Consider the following 20,706-nt stretch of genomic DNA (forward strand, 5'->3'; position numbering starts at 1 on the left):
AATATTTTTGTTGTTCAGTACTATTTTGTGGGCTCCAGTATTTGACTGTTGGGTTTTTTTCTACTGTGTGATTAAATATGTAGAGTACATAAACTAAACTGGCAATAAATGAGGCAGTACAGATAGTCCTCGACATATGATTGTTCATATAATGACTTTGTAAATAAAACAGCGGTCCTCAACCTTTCTAGCTTTGCCAGCCATTAGTGGGGGGAGAGGGGATGGGTGAGCCCTCCACTTGTGCAAATGGAGCTGTGCGCACACGCTCACCCATCCCTTCTGCAGCCTGGTTTTGAATGGGCCACAGACCAGGGTTTGGGGGCCCCTGCTGTAAAACATCAGGCTCCCCTGTGGTCACATGATATGTAACATCATTTTTTTCCAGTCATCCAGAGTTCATATAACGAGAGCTGTGCTGGAACAGTTTCTGTCTTTTGCAAAATACCTTGATGGGCTCTCCCATGGAGCACCTCTACTAAAGCAGTTATGCGACCATATCCTTTTTAATCCTGCTATTTGGATTCATACTCCTGCAAAGGTCAGTGAACCACACATTTTTACTACAGTGTTATTAGTATTATTAGTATTTTTAAATTAATAAAAACTAATGTATTTTTAATGCTTTATTTGCATCTTGTATTTTTCTTTTTTCATAATTAACAGTTTATTAATACAGTAATTACAATAGAAGAAATAGAAGGATATATATTTAATGAATGAATTATTAATAAAGGTGAGGAATGTGGAATTTTCTTATTATTCATGCTGGCAAAAGTTAAATTGTTTGGAAGTTACAATCAGAACATAAACTTAAAAATGTAAAAACTAGACTATTTTTCCTACCCCACCTAACTCAAGTGTTTAGGTTAGTTGGAGCATCTTAGCTTGAGGTTCCTTCTATTACTAGAAGTAGTCTTGTTTGCCTTTCACGTGGAATCTCTTGATAACATAAGTTTGGCCTCACTTCATGTGACAGTGAATATATTTGTTTATTAAAATGTCTGGTAACAATGTTTTCTGGATAAAATGTTCTTCACATACATTATTGTATTCATATATTTTGTTCTCAGTTCTTGTATAGCACTTTCCATCATTTCTCACTTTTTAAAATTAAAAAAAATCATTTTATTATTTCATACTGGGCTATCATGTTTATGTCATGGATATTAATAATTTTTCATTGTTTTGTTTACCATGATTACTTATCTATCACAAAATCTATAATTAAAACTTGGATAAATTAATATTATGTTTTCATGATGTTCTTTAGGTGCAATTATCACTATATACCTACTTGTCTGCTGAATTCATTGGTACTGCTACTATCTACAATACAATACGTAGAGTAGGAACAGTATTACAGCTAATGCACACACTAAAATATTACTACTGGGTGGTTAATCCTGCAGATAGCAGTGGAATTACTCCTAAAGGGTTGGGTAAGTATAAGAGAAAAATGTATTGTTTTCATATGAATGCTTATAAAATGCATGTTCATAGTTCAAAATATACTGCTCAAAAAAATAAAGGAAACACAAGATAAGACATCCTACTATTAAATACAGTACATTGTGTTGTTTAAGTGTTCCCTTTATTTTTTTGAGCAGTATATATATGTCATTGTCATATAACAAGTCTATTTCAAGCTGATATCATACATTAAATTATTTGTGGACTGTTTTGAATAAAAAAGTTTCTATCTGATAGTAAATTTTGTTGAATTTAATTGGATTTTCTTCTAATAGACCAGGATCTTGTTCTACTACACACATATGTTTCTTCTAACAGATAGTTCTCTGCAGTTTAATCTAGAGTCCTCTCTAATAGAAAAATAAGATGAAACAAGTAAGGAAAGATTCATGCTTTAAAATAATAAATGAACCTGTAATAGGCAAATAAATACAGTGTTAGCTTGATTTAAAAGTAGAAAGTTATCTGCATGTAGGATTTTCTGCAGTGCGTAGCTAGTAAAATATTTATTTATGTATGTATTTATTTATTTGTGTGTTGACTAAGCTTAAATTGTGCAACTCTTTTTTATTTATTTCAGAAGGACCTCGGCCATCACAGAAGGAAATCATATCTCTGCGAGCATTCATGCTTCTATTTTTGAAGCAACTTATTTTGAAGGTATCTTAAGATTTAAAGATTAATGGGTACTGCCAGTTCTGAAAAAAGGGAATCAGATTCAGGTTGTTCTTTGTGGTCTCTATAAATCACAGATATGAATTTGTTCTTTGATCCCTGTTCAGGAAGCTAAAACTGAACAATTATTGGTGTGAACTGCATGCATGTAGAGAACTTGTTTTTGTCATTTAGGTATTCTTGACCTGCCACAGCAGCTGGCACATGGGAGCATTTGCTGCTTCTTTTTTCTGAGAGAATGAAATTTAATCTAAACTTGATCTTTTTTCTTCTGAGTTATTCATTATTTTGTTTAGAATTTTTCTGTCTCTCCTGTTAGTTTTTGTCTTGTCTTAAGGAACTTAATTTTGATTTTTGCTTTTATACACTAACATTTCTTTTTTTCTTTTTTCTTTTGAAGATGCTTTGTATTCCCCTTTCTCTATATTTTTCCTTTGCCTCTTGCTCCATTTGTGTTTTATTATGCTACCATTTAGAATCATTCTTCAGGGCATTGCACATTTTTAGGGGATACTTTTAAAATACTATATCTCTATAGCCCAACTAATTCTATTATTGATTCTAAATCTTGTATGCTTTTCAACTCTAGTTTATCACATCCTTTGGTATTATAACTATGCACATCTGTGCAGCTGCTAAGTTTGGATCTCCCCTATGATTTTTAAGAAAATGTGAAAAAAATGATAAGACAGGCTTTCTCGATTTTCAAGCCATCTTCATCAAAGAAAGATTATCATATTCATTAGTATGAAGTTTGTGTTATGCTTTTGAAACTATATAAAGTGAATTCTGCTATATTGGATACTATTATTGAACTTTAGCTATATCTGTATGTCAAAGTTTAGTCATTCCAGTCAAATTGTATTTTTCCACCTATTTCTAAGTTAACATAAGTTACATAGCTCTATGTAATACAAAAGGGCTTATTTGTATAAATTTGAACACATATTTACTATTTATGGGACCTCCTGGAGGAACGTTGTCCATGGGGTCGCAATGGGTCAGGCATGACTTTGCAACTAACAACAACAACAATTTTCAGATTCAAAACAGGAAAATTAGTAAATGCAGCATATACAAAATTTTAGACATCCTTCTAGTCAATATTTTGTGACACTTCTTTTGGAAGAAATAAACATTTCCTGTAACCAGCTAAGAATCTTTATGTTGTTTCTTTTGGACTTTTCCCCCATAATTTTCTTTGCAGAAGTCTTCCAACTACATAATTTTTTTTAGGATTCATTACATGCACTGTATGTTTGAGATGAAGCTGTAATTTTCAACAATATTCAAATGTGGGGGTGTGAAAGTCATTCCAAAATCTTAAATATTTCTTTCCTGATAAGCATATCATAGTTTAGCTGAATGTATGTTTTGTTTTGGTGAAATGTCCAATCTACTGAAATTCACATAAAGTGATTTGAAGAAGTCATGCAGTGAAATGGCCCTGCCCTTTGTAATATGTAACTTTAACAGTTACATAGTTTTGCATTGTGCAATTTGTAGGCTTAATTTCATACTCCTAAAAATGAAGCAAACTATTGACTGTGGGCAAAACAACACTATAAAGTTAATTTCTTTATAGAGCAATGTTTTCATATGCCCCCAAAACCTTTAACAAATGATTTGGCCAGAAAAACACAATTTGCCTGAAAACATATCTTAATTACAAAGAATCTGAGAACAAAATAGAAGAATGCAGTTTAGTTAATTTTTAATTTCTCCAGAACCTACATCAAATTATTTGATTGCAAGGAAAACAAATATATAAAACTCGTGCCTATAATTTTTATTAAAGATATGGAAGCTTCATTCTGCTATCAAACAGAAGTTGTACATCTTAGGGTCTGATGTTTTTGTTCAAGTTGTTTATTCATTTTAATTCTATTTTTGGAATTCACATTCTTAAAATTAGTCAGTGATTGTAATTCAGGCACTTGGCAGCCATCTTGCATTTACAACAGTTGCATTATCTTGAAGTCAAGTGATTATGATTTGCAGCTTTCTCAGTCAACTGGAGAAGCCAGATTCACTTATTGACAGTGTGATTCACTTAACCATTTAACCATGGTTAAAATTATCATAAAATTGGGTCTGGTCATGGGATGACTTGCTTAATGACCTTATTGCTTATTGACAAAGTTCAGTCCCAATTGTGATAAGTGAAGGACTACCTGTATTTGGAAATGGCTCAGACAAACACCTCCCTGATTCCCTGGTATAAAAACTTTTCATTTTAATGTTTATGACAGTTAAGTTATTAAAATGTAAACAAAATGTAAAAAATTGATAATGGTTTATTGAATCAATTTCTGTAGGATCGAGGAGTAAAAGAAGATGAACTACAAAGTATACTGAATTACTTACTAACTATGCATGAGGTAAGCTGGTAATACATGAGATAGATAGATAGATAGATAGATAGATAGATAGATAGATAGATAGATAGATAGATAGATAGTAAGTTACAATCTATTATGTTTGCCATTCTGGGAGCTTTCAAACTGAGGGTCTGAATATAAATCTTTACACATAATGAAATATGAATTTAAAAAGTTCATAAAATATTTCTAACTTTATAATGTGTTGTATAGGATGAAAATATTCATGATGTGCTTCAGTTACTAGTGGCTTTAATGTCTGAACATCCAGCATCTATGATACCTGCTTTTGATCAAAGAAATGGAATACGGTAAGATTAAGTAGAAACAATAATTCCATAACTCATTTTTCTGGTAGATGAATAAATTAAACAATGACAGTATGCTTATGAACAAGGGAGGGGATGTTGGCATTTAATATTGCTATACATTGAAAATAAAATTCAAAATTGAAAGAGAGATCAGTATTTAAACAAAAAAATGCCTTGTTTTCTATTACTGTATTTTGTTCTTGACATAATTTGCAAAGTCAAACTTTTTCACAATATTGAGTGATCAGAACATTTAACATACCTACTTAGGTATTTCAAATTAAAAAACAACAATTTATGTTTATGTTTATGTTGTTTATGTTTATTGGACTTATATATTATCACAACATAACAAAACCAACAGAATATTAAATTTATATACTGCCTTACTTCCAGTGATGGGATTCAGCCGGTTTGCACCACTTCGGCAAAACTGGCAGCTAATTTTTTTGTTGCCCAGGCCCAGAATGGATTTCTGGAAGCAGCATCCACACAGAAAACCAGTTGTTCACATATTTGAATCCCACCACTGCTTACTCCCAATGACACTGGACTTTCTACTTTTTCTTTTTGTAATGAATCAAATATGGTATACAAATGACAGACTTGCTTCACAAAATAGTATTTAGTAGTTGAACTAACTAGTTCTTATCAAATGAATACTTTTTTGAAATTCAGAGTATAATATTGATACATACATGTTAATCATGCTATTCCCCTTAGGGCTAAGCAATGTTATGCAAAGCACAGGAAAAGAATAAAAAGTAGTCAGCAAAAAAAGGGAAGTAATAAGAGGCACCTAATTAAACCTAGATTATATACACAACAAAAGGGACGTGGTGGCTCAGTGGGTTAGGACAATGAGCTTGTCGATCAGAAGGTCGGCACTTTGGCGGGTCGAATCCCGAGTGCCGTGTGAGTGAGCGCCTGTTACTCGTCCCAGCTTCTGCCAACCTAGCAGTTTGAAAGCACGTAAAAATGCAAGTAGAAAAATAGGGACCACTACGGTGGGAAGGTAACAGCGTTCCGTGCGCCTTTGGCGTCTAGTCATGCCAGCCACATGACCACGGAGACGTCCTCGGACAAGCGCTGGCTCTTTGGCTTTGAAACGGAGATGAGCACTGGCCCCTAAAATTGGAAACGACTATCACGCATGTGCGGGGGAACCTTTACCTTTACCTTTATATACACAACATTTGCTGTAGTTCAGTATTCCTTTCTACCATACAAACCATGTAGTACTTCCTTCCTCCATTTGTATTTACACTGATTCATACATTGTCTTTTGTTCATTAAACCTCTCAGCTCTTGTTTTTGGAGGATCTCCAACTTCACGATCCATGGCTTTCTCATACTTCATTGCCATCTCAACCATTCATTTTTCATTATGTACTTATTTTGCAATTTAGTCCTTGTTCATTTTCTCTTTATGAACAAATCACCAAGGTAAGATTGGTCACCCACAAATAAGAGACTGTGTGTTGTAGTCCTGCCTTAGACATGAAAGCCAGCTGGGTGACTTTGGACCACTCTCTCTCAGACCAGTGCACTTTGCAGGGTTGTTCATGTGGGAAGGTTAGGAGGAATATAAAGTAATACAGGTAGGATTTTAAAAAAATCTAATAAATAAAGCTTGTAGGAGTAATGCGTTTCTCCATGGATGTAGGTTGTGCTTTCTGGAATTTTTGTATCATACATTAATACAAGCTTCTGTAAATTTAAATACCTCTCTTGTTTTACCAAACAGTATAGATTTGGGATCTAGGGAAGGGTTGCCCTAAAACATATCTTCCAGTTTGTGGGATAATGAACCACTTTTAGAAGAGTTATGTCATCTGCAGTTATCTTCACAATCGTCTGTCATAGTACCTTTGTCTTGACAAGACTGAACATCGTACCACTTGCTGGTACAGAAATAGAACAAATGTTTAAATAATGGACATATTTATAATCGTGAGAGATGTTTAAAGTTGTTAATGGGGAAGCAGTTTGCCTATCCACAAAATGAATACTTGGTCATGGTCAGTCATAAAATATCAATTTATTATCTATTTAAAATTGCGACTTGAGATCATCTGAGTTTCTCTTATCACTTATAGGTTATCTCTGTGTCATAAATTTGGTCAGTCATACTTCTTTTTTCTGTTCAGGTAGTTATATATGTCTGTGGAACTCACATGACTTCATAGCAGTGACTGTATATAATTTGAAAACAGTTTGGAAAAACTGTTTCAAACCTCGTCCTACTTTGAGCCTAGCCACTCTTTGTAATGATTGAAGCAATGTTCAGGCTTCTATGTGAACTTGTGGTAAAAGGGCATATCCAGGTCATATTGGTGTCCAAAGGCTCCATATTGCCTGTATTACTGTGTCCAGGCACTTGTCTAATACTATGGCATCTGGTTCAGATAAAAAGAGGAGCAGTTGCATCCATTATTAGTTGGATAATAGTATAGCCTCCCTATCATTTCACTTGGTAATTTCATGTAAATATTAATGGTTTGGGATTATCAGACAGAGATGCAGATATTCTACAGATTTAAAGCATAAATGCTCCAAAAGCTGCACTTTGAATATGAGCAGAACAAGCAGAATAGCTTGATTTTGTTTTACTCTTTTAAGGAGTTTTGCTTAAATTATCTTATGTTTCTTCCCTTCAGGGTAATTTATAAATTATTGGCTTCAAAAAGTGAAAGTATTTGGGTTCAGGCTCTGAAAGTGCTAGGATATTTTCTCAAACACCTGGGACATAAGTAAGTAATGTGCCTCAGTTCCTAATATGTTATTTCAAACCTTCTTGCTTGTTTAGTTATATAATTGCCTTTTTATTTTTTCCTTTTTGCTTAGTGAAAAGACTGCAGAAAACTGGAGCTACATTTGTTCATACTTTGAGGTGTTCATTGAAATCAGTGGAATGTTATGCCTAATTTGTCCCATTGGTTTCAATGGACATTATTAAATTGTCTTGCTCCAAACTAGAATATTTATTTATTTTTACTTAGTAATTTGACTAAGGTTAACCGAGTAGAGAGATTCCCCCCCATGTTGCCCATCCTCTTAGTTTTTACCTTTCTATTTAATTCTCTTAGTTGCTTTTTATTACCTTTTTAAACCTTTTTATTATATCATAAGCCACTAAACATCTCTGTATCAGTGGGATGGATGGCATAACAATTTAATAAATAAATAAAAATAAATTAGTTGATTATTTTATGAGTCTTACTTACATTTCATTTTTTTAAAGATGTAATCACAATTTTTTTGATTCAAAATGTTTCAGTCATTCTGATCTTACAATGTATGTACTAAAATTGTGTAGTGGAATAGTCATATTCATAAATAGTTTGTGTAGTTGTAAAAAATGGATATATCTTTTCAATATATATGTTAAAAATATATGCATAAAATATACTGTATTATGTGTGATTGTAATCTCACAAGATTGAAAGATTCTTCATAATATTAATTGTTACATTTTGTTGTTGTGGAAATCTTACATTTTAGTACATTCCATACTTTTGTCCTTCAGGCGAAAAGTTGAAATCATGCATACACATAGTCTTTTTACTCTTCTTGGAGAGAGGCTGATGTTACATACAAATACTTTGACGATTACAACTTACAACACACTGTATGAGGTATATTATATTAATCTCTTTACTGAAGTACCCTTTGGGAAAATATTATTTCAGTAATTAGCAGATTCAGTCTACTGCTAACCACCATTAAAATATTTGTTTATTTCTATTAATCATTAATTTACATTAATATTACATTGTGGCACAAATAAAACCTTTTCCCTATGCTTATTTTCAATGTTTAACATTATTTAAATAATTGAATATTTCTTAAGTTTTATCTATTTATTATTCTGTGGTTTTGTTTTATAAATATAATGACTCGCATGCCATTTGAATGTTTTGATCCTGAAAATAGCAACATAGGTAGCACAGTTTGTGGAACCATTCTGAGTGTTGTAGAAGTGAATCAACCTTCGAATTGGCTAGGTTGGACCAGTTCAGGCACATTTAAAACAGCTTATTCTGAGATTATCCTGGCCCATTTCAGACTATTTCTAGGACACCCAGAATGGTTTTTCCAAGGCCAAAACAGAAGGGTTGCACTACTTCTGTCTTAAATTCATAATAGTAGCTGATTCTAGAACAATTCAGTTTGTACCTGCTAAATGGGTTTAAGCAATTGAAATATGGTTATGTTGTAGAATCCATTTTAAAATGTATGTCCTGAGAGAATTTTTTTTTGCAACGCATAACAAAGATGGGGCATAATTTAAAATAATAATCAAAAGTTAAGAATTGCATAAGTTGAGAGGAAAATATGTTAAAATATGTATTTATGCACGCATGTATCATTTATTGGAGAAACAAAATGGGACAAAAATAAGACTAGAAATATAATTAATTCATTTTAACTTTACTTAAAATGTGACATAACAAATAAGACTACTAATATATAACATACAGTACTGAAGACAGTATTTATTTCAATAATTGTTGTTGCAAAACCCAAGAGTAATTTTTCTGTTATAGATCTTGACAGAACAAGTCTGCACACAGGTTGTTCATAAACCACATCCAGAACCAGATTCTACTGTGAAAATTCAAAACCCAAGTAAGAATTTATCTTTTTAATTTTGAGCGGTGGTTGTAATAAATTTCAAACTTTTTACTATCTCAAGTGAATACTTCAGTACTCGCAGTGCATAGGTTCTATAATACTACAAAATACTTTTTGGTTCTAGAGTTGCTGTTGATGAAATGTAAGATGGACAGTAGACTGCCCTGGCATTCTATTGGAGAGAGGGCAAGGGGCAAGGCGGAGCAGAAAGAAAGCAAAATAGCAGTGTCACATGTAAAGCCCTGTTTCTTTGATATGTGTGTTCGACATTACAACCTATATACAAAAGAAGCAGAGCTACCATAACACTACTTTTCTTATTTTGGCAAAAGCAGTATGCTCCTATACTGTAAAATGTGCACTTTTAGCTGAGGATTTTTCTTTTGTTCATTTTTGTTTTCTGTATGTCTTCACTTCATGTAAGCTTTTTCAAGAGGTTTGAGAAAGCAGAGAAAAAGAGCAAGGTTACATAGACAGGTGGAAGTTTCTTCCTTTTATTGATATATTCTGATACTGTATATCTTTGCCTTTTATTCAGAGGTGGACAAAAGATGGTAGGAAAGGATAAACCAATACATGATGCAGAGATTTCTATGAACTTTGAACTATTACTGATATAAGTCAACGTAAAGAAGGGTCTGGAAGTTATATGGGTCTGGATGGAGCACAATAGGTTCTGACTCAATCCAAACAAGATGAAGTGGCTTTGAGTATTTAGTCCGCCTAGGGACAAAGTTCTTCCATCTTTGGTACTGAATGCCCCAGTGGGCAGTCTGGGGGGTCCACGTGGGTTCACATCTCCTGCTTGAAGAGCAGGTAGCAGCCATGGCTAGGAGGGTTTGTGTGCTATTTGTGCCCATTCCTGGACCAGGGAGGATTTGTATACAGTCACTTGTGCTCTTGTTACCGATCGTTAGGATTACTGCAACACGCTTTATATGTGGCTGCAACAGTCAGAAAGATCAACTAGTGTAAAAACAGCTGCATAGGTAGTTTATGATGCTAGTTATACGACACGTATAACACCACAGCTCTGGGAGCTGCATTGGTTGCCATTGTGTTTCCAGGTCCAATTCAAGGTGCTGGTTGTCATATTGAAATTCCTACATAGCTTTGGACAAAGTTACCTAAGGGACCATCTTCTCCTAATAGTTTCTACCCAACCAGTTTGGTCTAGCCAATTGGGGATCCTGCAGATCCCATCAGCCAAGGAATGTTGGATGGGGAGCAGGAAGTTGCCTTCTTGGCAGTAGCCCCTTCCCTTTGGAACATTCTTCCTTTGGAGCTTAGCATGGCCTGACCCTGTTAGCCTTTTATAAGCCATTAAAGATTCACCTGGCTATGTGCCCAAGTATAAGGTCCTGAATATGTTAGGGGCCCTGCTATCTGGTTGCGCTGTTAATTTTTAAAATTATAATAATTTTAATTATTATAATATTTTTCAGTTGCCTAGATGTATAATTTACCGGTATAACTGTTTCTGTGTTTTTCTGGTTTTAATTATTGTGATATTGTTTGCTGCCCAAAGTCAGTTGGAAATAAAATAAATTATACTTGATATACTTGAGCTTTTTCTACTCTGTTCCTTTAGAGAAGGTCTGTTTTTTAAAAAAAATTTAAAATTCATTGTTAATACAATTATAATAGATAACACCATGTTTGCAGTGTTTCAATGATTAAAATAAGTGTAAGCATCTTTTATATTTGCTTTTTTAAAGTGATCCTGAAAGTGGTGGCAACGTTGTTAAAGAATTCTGCACCAAGTGCAGAACTCATGGAGGTTCGGCGTTTATTTTTATCAGATATGATCAAACTTTTCAGTAATAGCCGTGAAAATAGAAGGTATGTAAAGCATCATCTCATTCAGTAATGCAGCCTTTCTTATGGAAACACTACAAAATAAGGAAAGGTTTTGTGCAATTACCTTCACATATTCATATACATATTAGGAGAGAAATAATTTACATCTTTTTGTTTCTGTTTTGTATCACAAGATGATAAAGTAGTCAGGATTTCCCTTCACAAGGATGCCTGGGGTTTCCTTCATGCTTCATACAGGATGTAGATGACTATGGTGCCAGTGTCTACAGCTGCCTTCCTAAACTTTTCATCATCTAGATGTGTTTGATTTTTAAGACCCATAAAATATATATATTTGATCTACCATTTGAGAGATACCACTTCTAAGGATATTATATCTATATTTCAGTATTGCCAATTTGGGCAAAGATTTATACTAAATAGTGCTTCCTCACACTTTTTTTATTGATTCCTGAATATTTTTTTCTTAATGTCTCATTTCCTGTTTTCTTGATGTGAAAAATAAAGTCAAAAATAGATAGCCTACCTAATTGCTGTTAAGTTTGAAGATGTCTCTTTTCATCCAGTATTCTGAATCCTGATGCCATTGCTGGAGGTTATAATTTTAACACTTACAATTTGAAACATTGTTTTCTTCTATTTCTGAAGGTGTAATGAATATATATTGTTTACTTATTATTACAAATCAGGTTTATTTTAGCAAACCACTTTTCTAAAAATTAACATTTAGACTGGAAGCCTCTGTTTTTCTGTTTTTCTTATCTGTGTGTATAAATGAAATGTTCAAGTGCCATGGAATCTTATTGTGACTATTTTATTTTAGATGCTTACTTCAGTGTTCAGTATGGCAAGATTGGATGTTTTCTTTGGGATATATTAATCCTAAGAACTCTGAAGAACAGAAAATTACTGAGATGGTGTATAACATCTTTCGTATTCTTTTATATCATGCAATAAAATACGAATGGGGAGGATGGAGGGTCTGGGTTGATACACTTTCCATAGCCCATTCCAAGGTAAGAGTCCCACATTTAGTTAATATTATGTCATAGATAAATTGTAGTACCATCTTGTGGTCAGTATGCAAAATGGCATGTTATAATTGTTTCTGAATTATTTTTCAGTTACATTATTAATTTAGTTAAATTACTGTTTTACTTTTTTCTTACATTGAATTAGCATTGCTATTTTTTTCTGACTTTATAATTTGCTTGCATTAAGGTTACCTATGAAGCTCACAAGGAGTACCTAGCAAAAATGTATGAAGAATACCAAAGACAGGAAGAGGAGAATATCAAGAAGGGGAAAAAAGGAAATGTGAGCACTATCTCAGGCCTTTCATCTCAGACAACTGGAGCAAAAGGTGCCATGGATATTCGTGAAATTGAAGATCTTTCACAAAGCCAAAGTCCAGAAAGTGAAACAGACTACCCAGTCAGCACAGATACCAGAGATTTACTCATTGCAACAAAAGTATGTGATGATGTGCTCGGAAATGCCGATAGACCGGGGAGTGGTGTGCATGTAGAGGTTCATGATCTGTTAGTTGATATAAAAGCTGAAAAGGTGGAAGCCACAGAAGTAAAGCTGGATGATATGGATCTGTCACCAGAGACCTTGGTAACCAGAGAAAATGGTACCCTTGTGGAAGTAGAATCTTTATTAGATAATGTATATAGTGCTGCAGTTGAAAAACTTCAGAACAATGTTCATGGGAGTGTTGGCATTATTAAGAAAAGTGAAGAGAAGGACAATGGTCCCTTAATTACACTAGCTGATGATAAAGATGAACCTCCTCATAATAGCACCTCATTTCTCTTTGATAAAATATCTAGCCAAGAAGAGAAGCTGCTTCCTGAATTGTCTAGCAATCACATCACTATTGCCAATATTCAAGAGACTCAAATTCATCTTGGTGTGAATAATGACCTTGGGCTTCTTTCTCATATGTCTAGCAGTACTGATATAGCATGTGGTTCAAGCATAATAGAAGACAAGGAATTTAAAATTCATACTTCTGTTGATACAATTGATTCACTATCTGAAAGGGACTTGGCTACATCTTCTAAAGTATTAGAATACACTGAAATGGCAGCTACAACTCTTGAAACTGAGTCTTCTGGGAAAACTGTATCAAATGTAGACGGAGGGAGTATCATATCAGATACAGAAAGGTCTGATGATGGAAAAGAAGTAGGGAAGGAAATAAGAAAAATACAGACAACAACTACAACCCAAGTAAGTTTTTTTAACACATAATTGTATAAAAGGTACTATATTGTTAAACATATATAATAATACTTTATTGATTAGCCAGTAGAATACAAAATATAAAATATAGAATAATAATAATAAGACCATATAGTACAAAAGTACAGTAAAAGACATGAGTAAAAGAAAATGCAAATCATACTTATGTATCACTCCTATAATTTATCCCAATCAAATCCACATATGTATTGTTTTGTTCAAATAAAGGGCTATATTATATATAATTTTGGGATTCTAACCACACATGAAATGACATATACTGTACATTAAAACAACATAATATAAGGGTGACAATAGGCTATTCATCTAATGCAGGGTTCTTCAAACTTGGCCCTTTTATGACTTGTGGACTTCAACTCCCAGAATTCCTCAGCCAGCATGCTGTCCACAAGTCATAAAAGGGCCAAGTTTGAAGTCCCCTGATCTAATGTGTGGTCCATGACACTGATCTCTCTCTTTATATAATTGATATTCAGATAACATATGTGTTATATTCTCTATCTCTGGAGCTCTGCTAATAAAAGTATGTCCATCATAAGGATTTGGTTAAACCTTCTGTATCCATTCTGTCCTGCTGCTCAAATATTGCTTGAATAACTGCTCCCTTAAGGTTTAGGCATTTATGTGTTTAAATATTTAGCAATTTGGAAGGTACATTTATAGTGCCTCATCCATTTCATTATGCCAGCCTTATTTAGGGTGGCTATATCTCTCTGAGCTTCAATATCCAATTTTTTAATGAACTTTTAAACTTGCTTTTTGAGAGACAGTTGGATAAGACTGGGAAACCACAGCTGATGATATAATTTATCCATTTATAATTTAAAAGGTCTCCAATTGAGATTTTGTCTTTTCTAAATATAGAATTTTTGCATATCTGTTAATTTCTATTAAACGTAAGTGTTACATACTACCTAAAACAATGTGTATATTTAAATCATTTATCCAGACATCTTTTTTCAAATTATTTGCTATGACATTCTGTATAAATTGCTTGGCTATTATTGCAACAGATAAACTAACATGACTCCTCCCCCAAATTTCAAATGAAAAACTACCTCTGTGTAAAAGCTTTATTATAAAAGTACAATAATTAAAACCATTTTTTTCTGAACTGAACAAAAATCTTGGTTTTCAAATTTGATAATGACATTACATAGAATATGGAAATTTAGAAAAACAAAATGTCAAGAAAACATTTAACTGCCTCAGAATATTAATTGTCAGTTTGGCATGTTGTAAATATGAGAAATATGGCATGAGAAATAAAATGCAGATGATTCATATATATGTTTATTTATCCCCCTATCTAGCTATCTAACTTCAAAAAAGTTTAGGTGGCTTATGTTCACTCTCAAATGATTGTGGCTCATGCTTCTTTTCTATATAACAAAGTCATTGCTTAAAATTTGGAGGAACAGGTGGATAAATCTTAATGAAATTTACAATCCCCACACTTGTATTTGTAGCAAATCTTATCAACGTTGTAATTATCAAAATATTTTATTGATATTGCACGTGATATATAAGGTGAACATCTGTGATTTCTCATTGGCACTTCATTTGGGCCCTTTTACACAAAGGTTTTCCCTGTTCAGTCTTCCGTTTTTAGTGAAGAATTTTTTTATTTTCTGTTCCTTTGGGATCTTCACTTTTCCTCAAATGCAGAGAATTTAGTAATGCTGTTCCACTTGACTGTAATGTTCCTATATACAGTTTATTGATTCATTATCTCTCCCTTTTTCTTGATGTTTAAGGGCACCTATAGCATTTCATCATCTATCTTCTCTCCAGAACAAAAATTCTATGAGGTAGAGTCGGCATAAAGTAATTCAGTGAAACTTTATAGCTGAGGATGGATTTGAATCTGGAATTTACCAGCCCTAATCTTGTTTTTTGTCACAACACACTGTCTTCTCACACATCTTGGAGCTTTGGGGACTGGCATGAAGACATAATTGATAGACTGCAATCTAATTAATAGGGTAGAAATCTGCAGCCAATGGGACACTGTTTTTCAGTAGCAGATGCATGGGATCATTAATGGTTGTTCAAGCAGCATTGCCCAGAACATAGAATTCCTAAAATAAAGCCCTGACTGATTATTGCCAGTCTGGCCATTTTGATCAGCCTTTATAGATTTCTAAACAGTAGGCTCTTTTTAAAACAAACAGTGGAATGTGACTCACAGTTTCCTGGTTTCTTACTCTGACTTGTCATGATGCTGCTTAAGGACCCACTTTAAAAATATTTAGATTTTTTTTAATCCTGTCTTTATTATTTTTTATAAAAAAAAACTCAAGGTGGCAAACATACCTAATCCCTGCTTCTTCTCCTGTTTTCCCAAATAAAAACCCTGTGAGATGAGTTGGGCTGAAAGACTGTGACTGGCCCAAAATCACCAAGCTGCCTTTTATATCTAAGGCAGGACTAGAATTCACAGTCTTGGTTTTTTAATCTGATGCTAGAATTCACATTCTAGGACAGTCTAGAAGTAGCTTTATCACTATAAGCCACAGTCTCTTGGTATCTAATCTGATGCCTTAACTAGTGGTTCTCAACCTTTTCTTCACCACGGACCCCCATGGAGCTAGTTAGAACCCTTTGCCTTTTAAACTAATTTCTAACAGCCTCCTTTTACATTCTAAATCAGGGGTTCCCAACCAGGGGTGCTCGCATATAGCGTATATGATAATTCATTGCTGTTATTTCGAACTTTTGTAAGGGGTGCGAGAATATATCAGAAGCTTTCTAGTGGTACAGGGTATAGAAAAGATTGGAAGCTGCTGTTCTAAATGTTCAAATTTTTTAATTTTTATATACTGTCCTTATATTTTAACATTTTATTATACTCCATCTATTTATTATACACCATGTCCCTCCCTGGGGGAGATGAGCTGTTCAAAAATGTGAAAAACACAAAAAAATATTTCTTCAGAAAGAGGTTGGGATTGGCGGGTTGAACATATTTGTTTCAGGTCACAATCAGAAATAGAGTTAATCAGCACTGTTTTTCCTTAGACTGCCAGCTCTTTACCATTGTCTTTTTATATATCCAAAGTAAGGTAGAAGGACTTCTAACAGTCACATCCCTTAAAAATATATGTAGGAATGTTTCATTCTTGCTAACATAATAGTTAGCCTGGGTGCAATTAGTCTTATCTACCTATAAATATATCTCTGGTAAAAATGCTTACATTTCTGTTTTTACTTAGGCAGTTATCTGTCTATCTTAACAATATTGGTTTTAGCTGAGAGCTAGTCAGAAATTCAAGATTACATTATTTTGGTACAAATACGTTGGGGGACTGAATAAATTAGGTGTTAAAAACTCATTGTACTTGCCAAAATGCATTTTTCCCCCACTGGAGCTGTCTGACAGGTTTTTGCCCCCCTAACAACTGCAGGTTTCCTACATGAAAAATAGATAAGTTAGGCTTTTATTAGAATTACTTGTAAAAATCTGATAAACTATATGAATCATGGTTAGCTAGGAGAGATTGATGTTTATAAATTTTTTTTTACCTTATTAATCAGATTGGAAGATAAGGATTTTTAAAACTCATTATTTCCTGTGAACGGTGATGGCAGGGTATCTAGAATTCCACTAAACAAATTAAAGAATGCTGTTGAAAATATGAAATAGATGGGAGGTTCAAATGACTGCAGACTTCCCTCCAGAAAAGCTGGGTATTTTTGAAGATTAATCTAAAGATCCATTGCTTGGTTGGAGCTGTTTGCTTAGTGAATATAATCAGTTTTAAAATGCCTAGAGGTGTTCTCCCTCCCCCCCTTCTTCCCTATCCAGTTTAATTTTCTACTTCTCGTGTCCCTCCCAGTTTGTTTTGCCTTTCCCCACCTTCTTCTTCCCTTCCCAGGACAGTGTCACCCTAGAGATGGCTGCTACATGACTACCTAGTGATAAAGGTGAAAAGAAATAAGAATGTTTGGCCATCCTTATCACTGCAAGGTAGTCCTTAATAGAGGCTCAAATCAATGTTCAATCCGATCCTCTCTTCATTGTCCTCCAGCAGCCATGGAGTAATCGGTGTCTCTTCTACTATTTATTACCTGGAATTTCTCTGTAAACAACAAATCCCAGAATCTGACATTCCTTATTAAAAAAAGGATTATTTTCTTTCAGGTTTGCAGAATAATCTCTTTGGCTACCCCTCATATTTGATAGAAACATAATTAATGCTATAGTAAGAAGTTTTAAGTATACAATAATAATTAAAGTTGGAAGGGACCTTGGAGGTCTAGTCGAACCTCCTGCTCAGGCAGGAAACCCTATACCATTTCAGACAAATGGCTGTCTAGTCTCTTCTTAAATACTTCCAGTGTTGGAGCATTCACTACTTTTGGAGGCAGGTTGTTCCACTGGTTAATTGTTCTCACTGTCAGGAAGTTTCTCCTTAGTTCTAGGTTGCTTCTCTCCTTGATTAGTTTCCATCCGTTGCTTCTTGTCCTGCCTTCAGGTGCTTTGGAGAATAGCTTGGCTCCCTCTTCTTTGTGGCAGCCCCTGAGATATTGGAACACTGCTATCATGTCACCCCTAGTCCTTCTCTTATAATTATTACATAATGTAATTATTGGTACTGAATCTATAGATTCATACTTTTAAACATACTGGATTTTTTATTTAGAAGACTTAAAACTTAAGGATATTGAATGTTTATTTATACAGCTTTTGTTTATAAAACATAAAACTTATGGATATTAAATCAAAGACTGTTACTGCCTTGAGACATAGAGAAGAAAAGAAAAATAGATTCAACAGCTATTTCGGCAGGTCACCATATTGTCGTTTATTTGTTCATGACTTCACAAAAGAAAAAAAACCCAATATCCAATATTAGTTTAAAAATAAGAGGGAATAAAGGATGCCCTTGATTTCCATGAAGCAGTTTTACAAAATAAGAGAAATTTTCATTTTACTATCTGCAGCAAAAGTAGAGCGCTAAATAATAATAAATAATCTGTAATGAGTTTCAGAAATTTCTAATAGCAAAGACCATTTTTGCATCTAGCAAGGCTATTGTGATTTTAGTAGTTTTGAATATGCATTCAGAATGTGAATAATCTATTAAACTTCATCTTTTGTCAAACCACATTGTGCAAAATGAATAGTCAGAGATACAATTTTCTGGAGCTGCTTGCAAGAGTTGCTATCAATAGTTTTGAATATAAAAGAAAATTGGAAAAAAATCGCTAAAGTGGGTAGCAAAAGCCTGGTTTTAAAAAGCAACATTATAAAATGCCAATAAGAAAGTGGCAAAGTAGTACATGTCTTATGCCACCCAGTGGAAAATGATTTTTACTGGAAACTTTTCTGGTTTCAATAGATTTATAAATATCTTTAATTTCCTTGAGATGTAAAAGTAGAGCTAAATATTCAAGTCGATCATGCATAATCTTAAGAAGTGACTTAGTATATAGAAATGTGTACAACTGAGAATAAAAACTATGTGGTTTTATATGGATGGCCTTAATAATAGAGATAATGCTACACTGTTGCAACTTTTCAACTGTGAGGCTAGGTACAGGCAGGTGTCACTCACAAACCACTTGTTCAATGTTTGAATTTACAGTAGTTCTGAAAAACAACAGTTGCAGCATCCTTGCACTGGTATGTTCATGATTCAGGCACTTGAGAAGTGATGCAAATGCATTTATGACAGTTACCGCACCCCATGCTCATGTGATTGGCGCTTGTGACATTCACAGCTGGTTTCTGACGAGCAAAGCCAGCAGGAAGTCATAAATTGTGGTCACATGACATCATGCTTAATGACCTGCAGAGATTTACTTAACAACTATAGCCAGAACTGACATGTTAGTGCGGTCACATGGCATCACGCTTAATGACCACACCTCGTAGTGACAGAGTTGCTGGTCTTTATTGTGTCTTGGTAAGTCAAAACTACCTATAGCAGTTTAGTCCTGTATTTTGGTCAGCAAAAATAGAAGTGTCTTGAGTGTCAGAGAATCAGTTATTCTACTGATTATGTCATCTTACATTGCCATCCCTTAAATAGGAATAAATCAGGAAAATAAAATAAGAGTGAAAAAGATGAAAATAACTTATAGAAATAGTAGACTACGAACAAATTGATTGTAAATAAGAAATTGATATGCTGTTCTTTTGTAATTAAAAAACTAAACTAAGTAAAGTAAAAATACTTTCCCCAAATAATTGGTACTGTATATGTGCCTCCTCCTTGTCCACACTATTTTCAAGTAATAATAATGACTGATGAATGAAGATTGATGTTTTGTGGTGAACTTAATGAGACCTGACTTTTATTCTTCATTTTGATTGCATGATATTATAGTGGCAGTAGTATCAATTTTATTGTCTTGCATATTTGACTGTGTTGTCATAGAGCAACCATGAATGTCAGCTGGAATAAAACACAAAACTGCTTACCAAAAGAGTTTGAAGGTATGAAGAGATTTACTGTGAACAGAACCTTGTGATTTTAAAACAGAATTAAAACATGCTTTTAAAATATAATCCAGACTGTTAAAGAGTAGATATATTGAAAAACTATTTTCTTGGATTGAACACCCATCGGCATTGACAGATTCACCATCAGTCAATTGCAAAAGGAAGCTTTACTTGGAACAGCTTATATGTTTATGTTTATGTTTTATTTAATTTATATACCGCCCTTCTCCCTGGGGACTCAGGGCGGTTCACAGGGCATATAAATAAAAATACAATACTATACAAAAGTTAAAACAGAGATTAAATCAGTGCCCAATTAAAAAACAATAATGCAATCTAAAATGACAATTTAAAACCCAGCTCCCCCATCAGGCCAGACCGGCCAATTCAAACAAATGGGTCTTCAGACCACGACGGAAAGTTCGGAGGTCCGATGCCGTCCGGAGCTCCACCGGCAGTTGGTTCCACAAAGCCGGGGCACCCACAGAGAAGGCTCTCCCCCTGGGGGCCGCCAGTCGGCATTCCCTGACCGGAGGCACCCTGAGGAGGCCCTCTCTGTGGGAACGCACAGGGCGGAGGGGAGTTGAAGCCGGCAGCAGGTGGTCCCCGAGGTACCCCGGACCCATGCCATGTAGGGACTTAAAGATCATAACTATATCCTGCGACAATATCTGTAACACCATCAAAC

The 20,706-nt window shown here is 34.2% G+C and overlaps 1 protein-coding gene across 1 annotated transcript in view; it reads left to right on the forward strand.

The window, feature by feature from the left end:
* NBEA (neurobeachin) overlaps nt 1-20,706 on the forward strand; it is a 372,004-nt gene that overhangs the window by 61,871 nt on the left and 289,427 nt on the right. Inside the window, exons 12-22 of the mRNA XM_083361881.1 lie at nt 386-538; nt 1,271-1,439; nt 2,051-2,130; nt 4,464-4,526; nt 4,740-4,837; nt 7,498-7,590; nt 8,367-8,475; nt 9,388-9,469; nt 11,194-11,317; nt 12,120-12,312; nt 12,518-13,534. Coding sequence (XP_083218007.1) covers nt 386-538; nt 1,271-1,439; nt 2,051-2,130; nt 4,464-4,526; nt 4,740-4,837; nt 7,498-7,590; nt 8,367-8,475; nt 9,388-9,469; nt 11,194-11,317; nt 12,120-12,312; nt 12,518-13,534 — 2,181 coding nt within the window. The remainder of the gene's footprint in view (nt 1-385; nt 539-1,270; nt 1,440-2,050; nt 2,131-4,463; nt 4,527-4,739; nt 4,838-7,497; nt 7,591-8,366; nt 8,476-9,387; nt 9,470-11,193; nt 11,318-12,119; nt 12,313-12,517; nt 13,535-20,706) is intronic.

The sequence above is a fragment of the Vipera ursinii genome (genome assembly GCF_947247035.1).
Source record: "Vipera ursinii genome assembly, chromosome: 4".
Lineage (NCBI taxonomy): Eukaryota > Metazoa > Chordata > Lepidosauria > Squamata > Viperidae > Vipera > Vipera ursinii.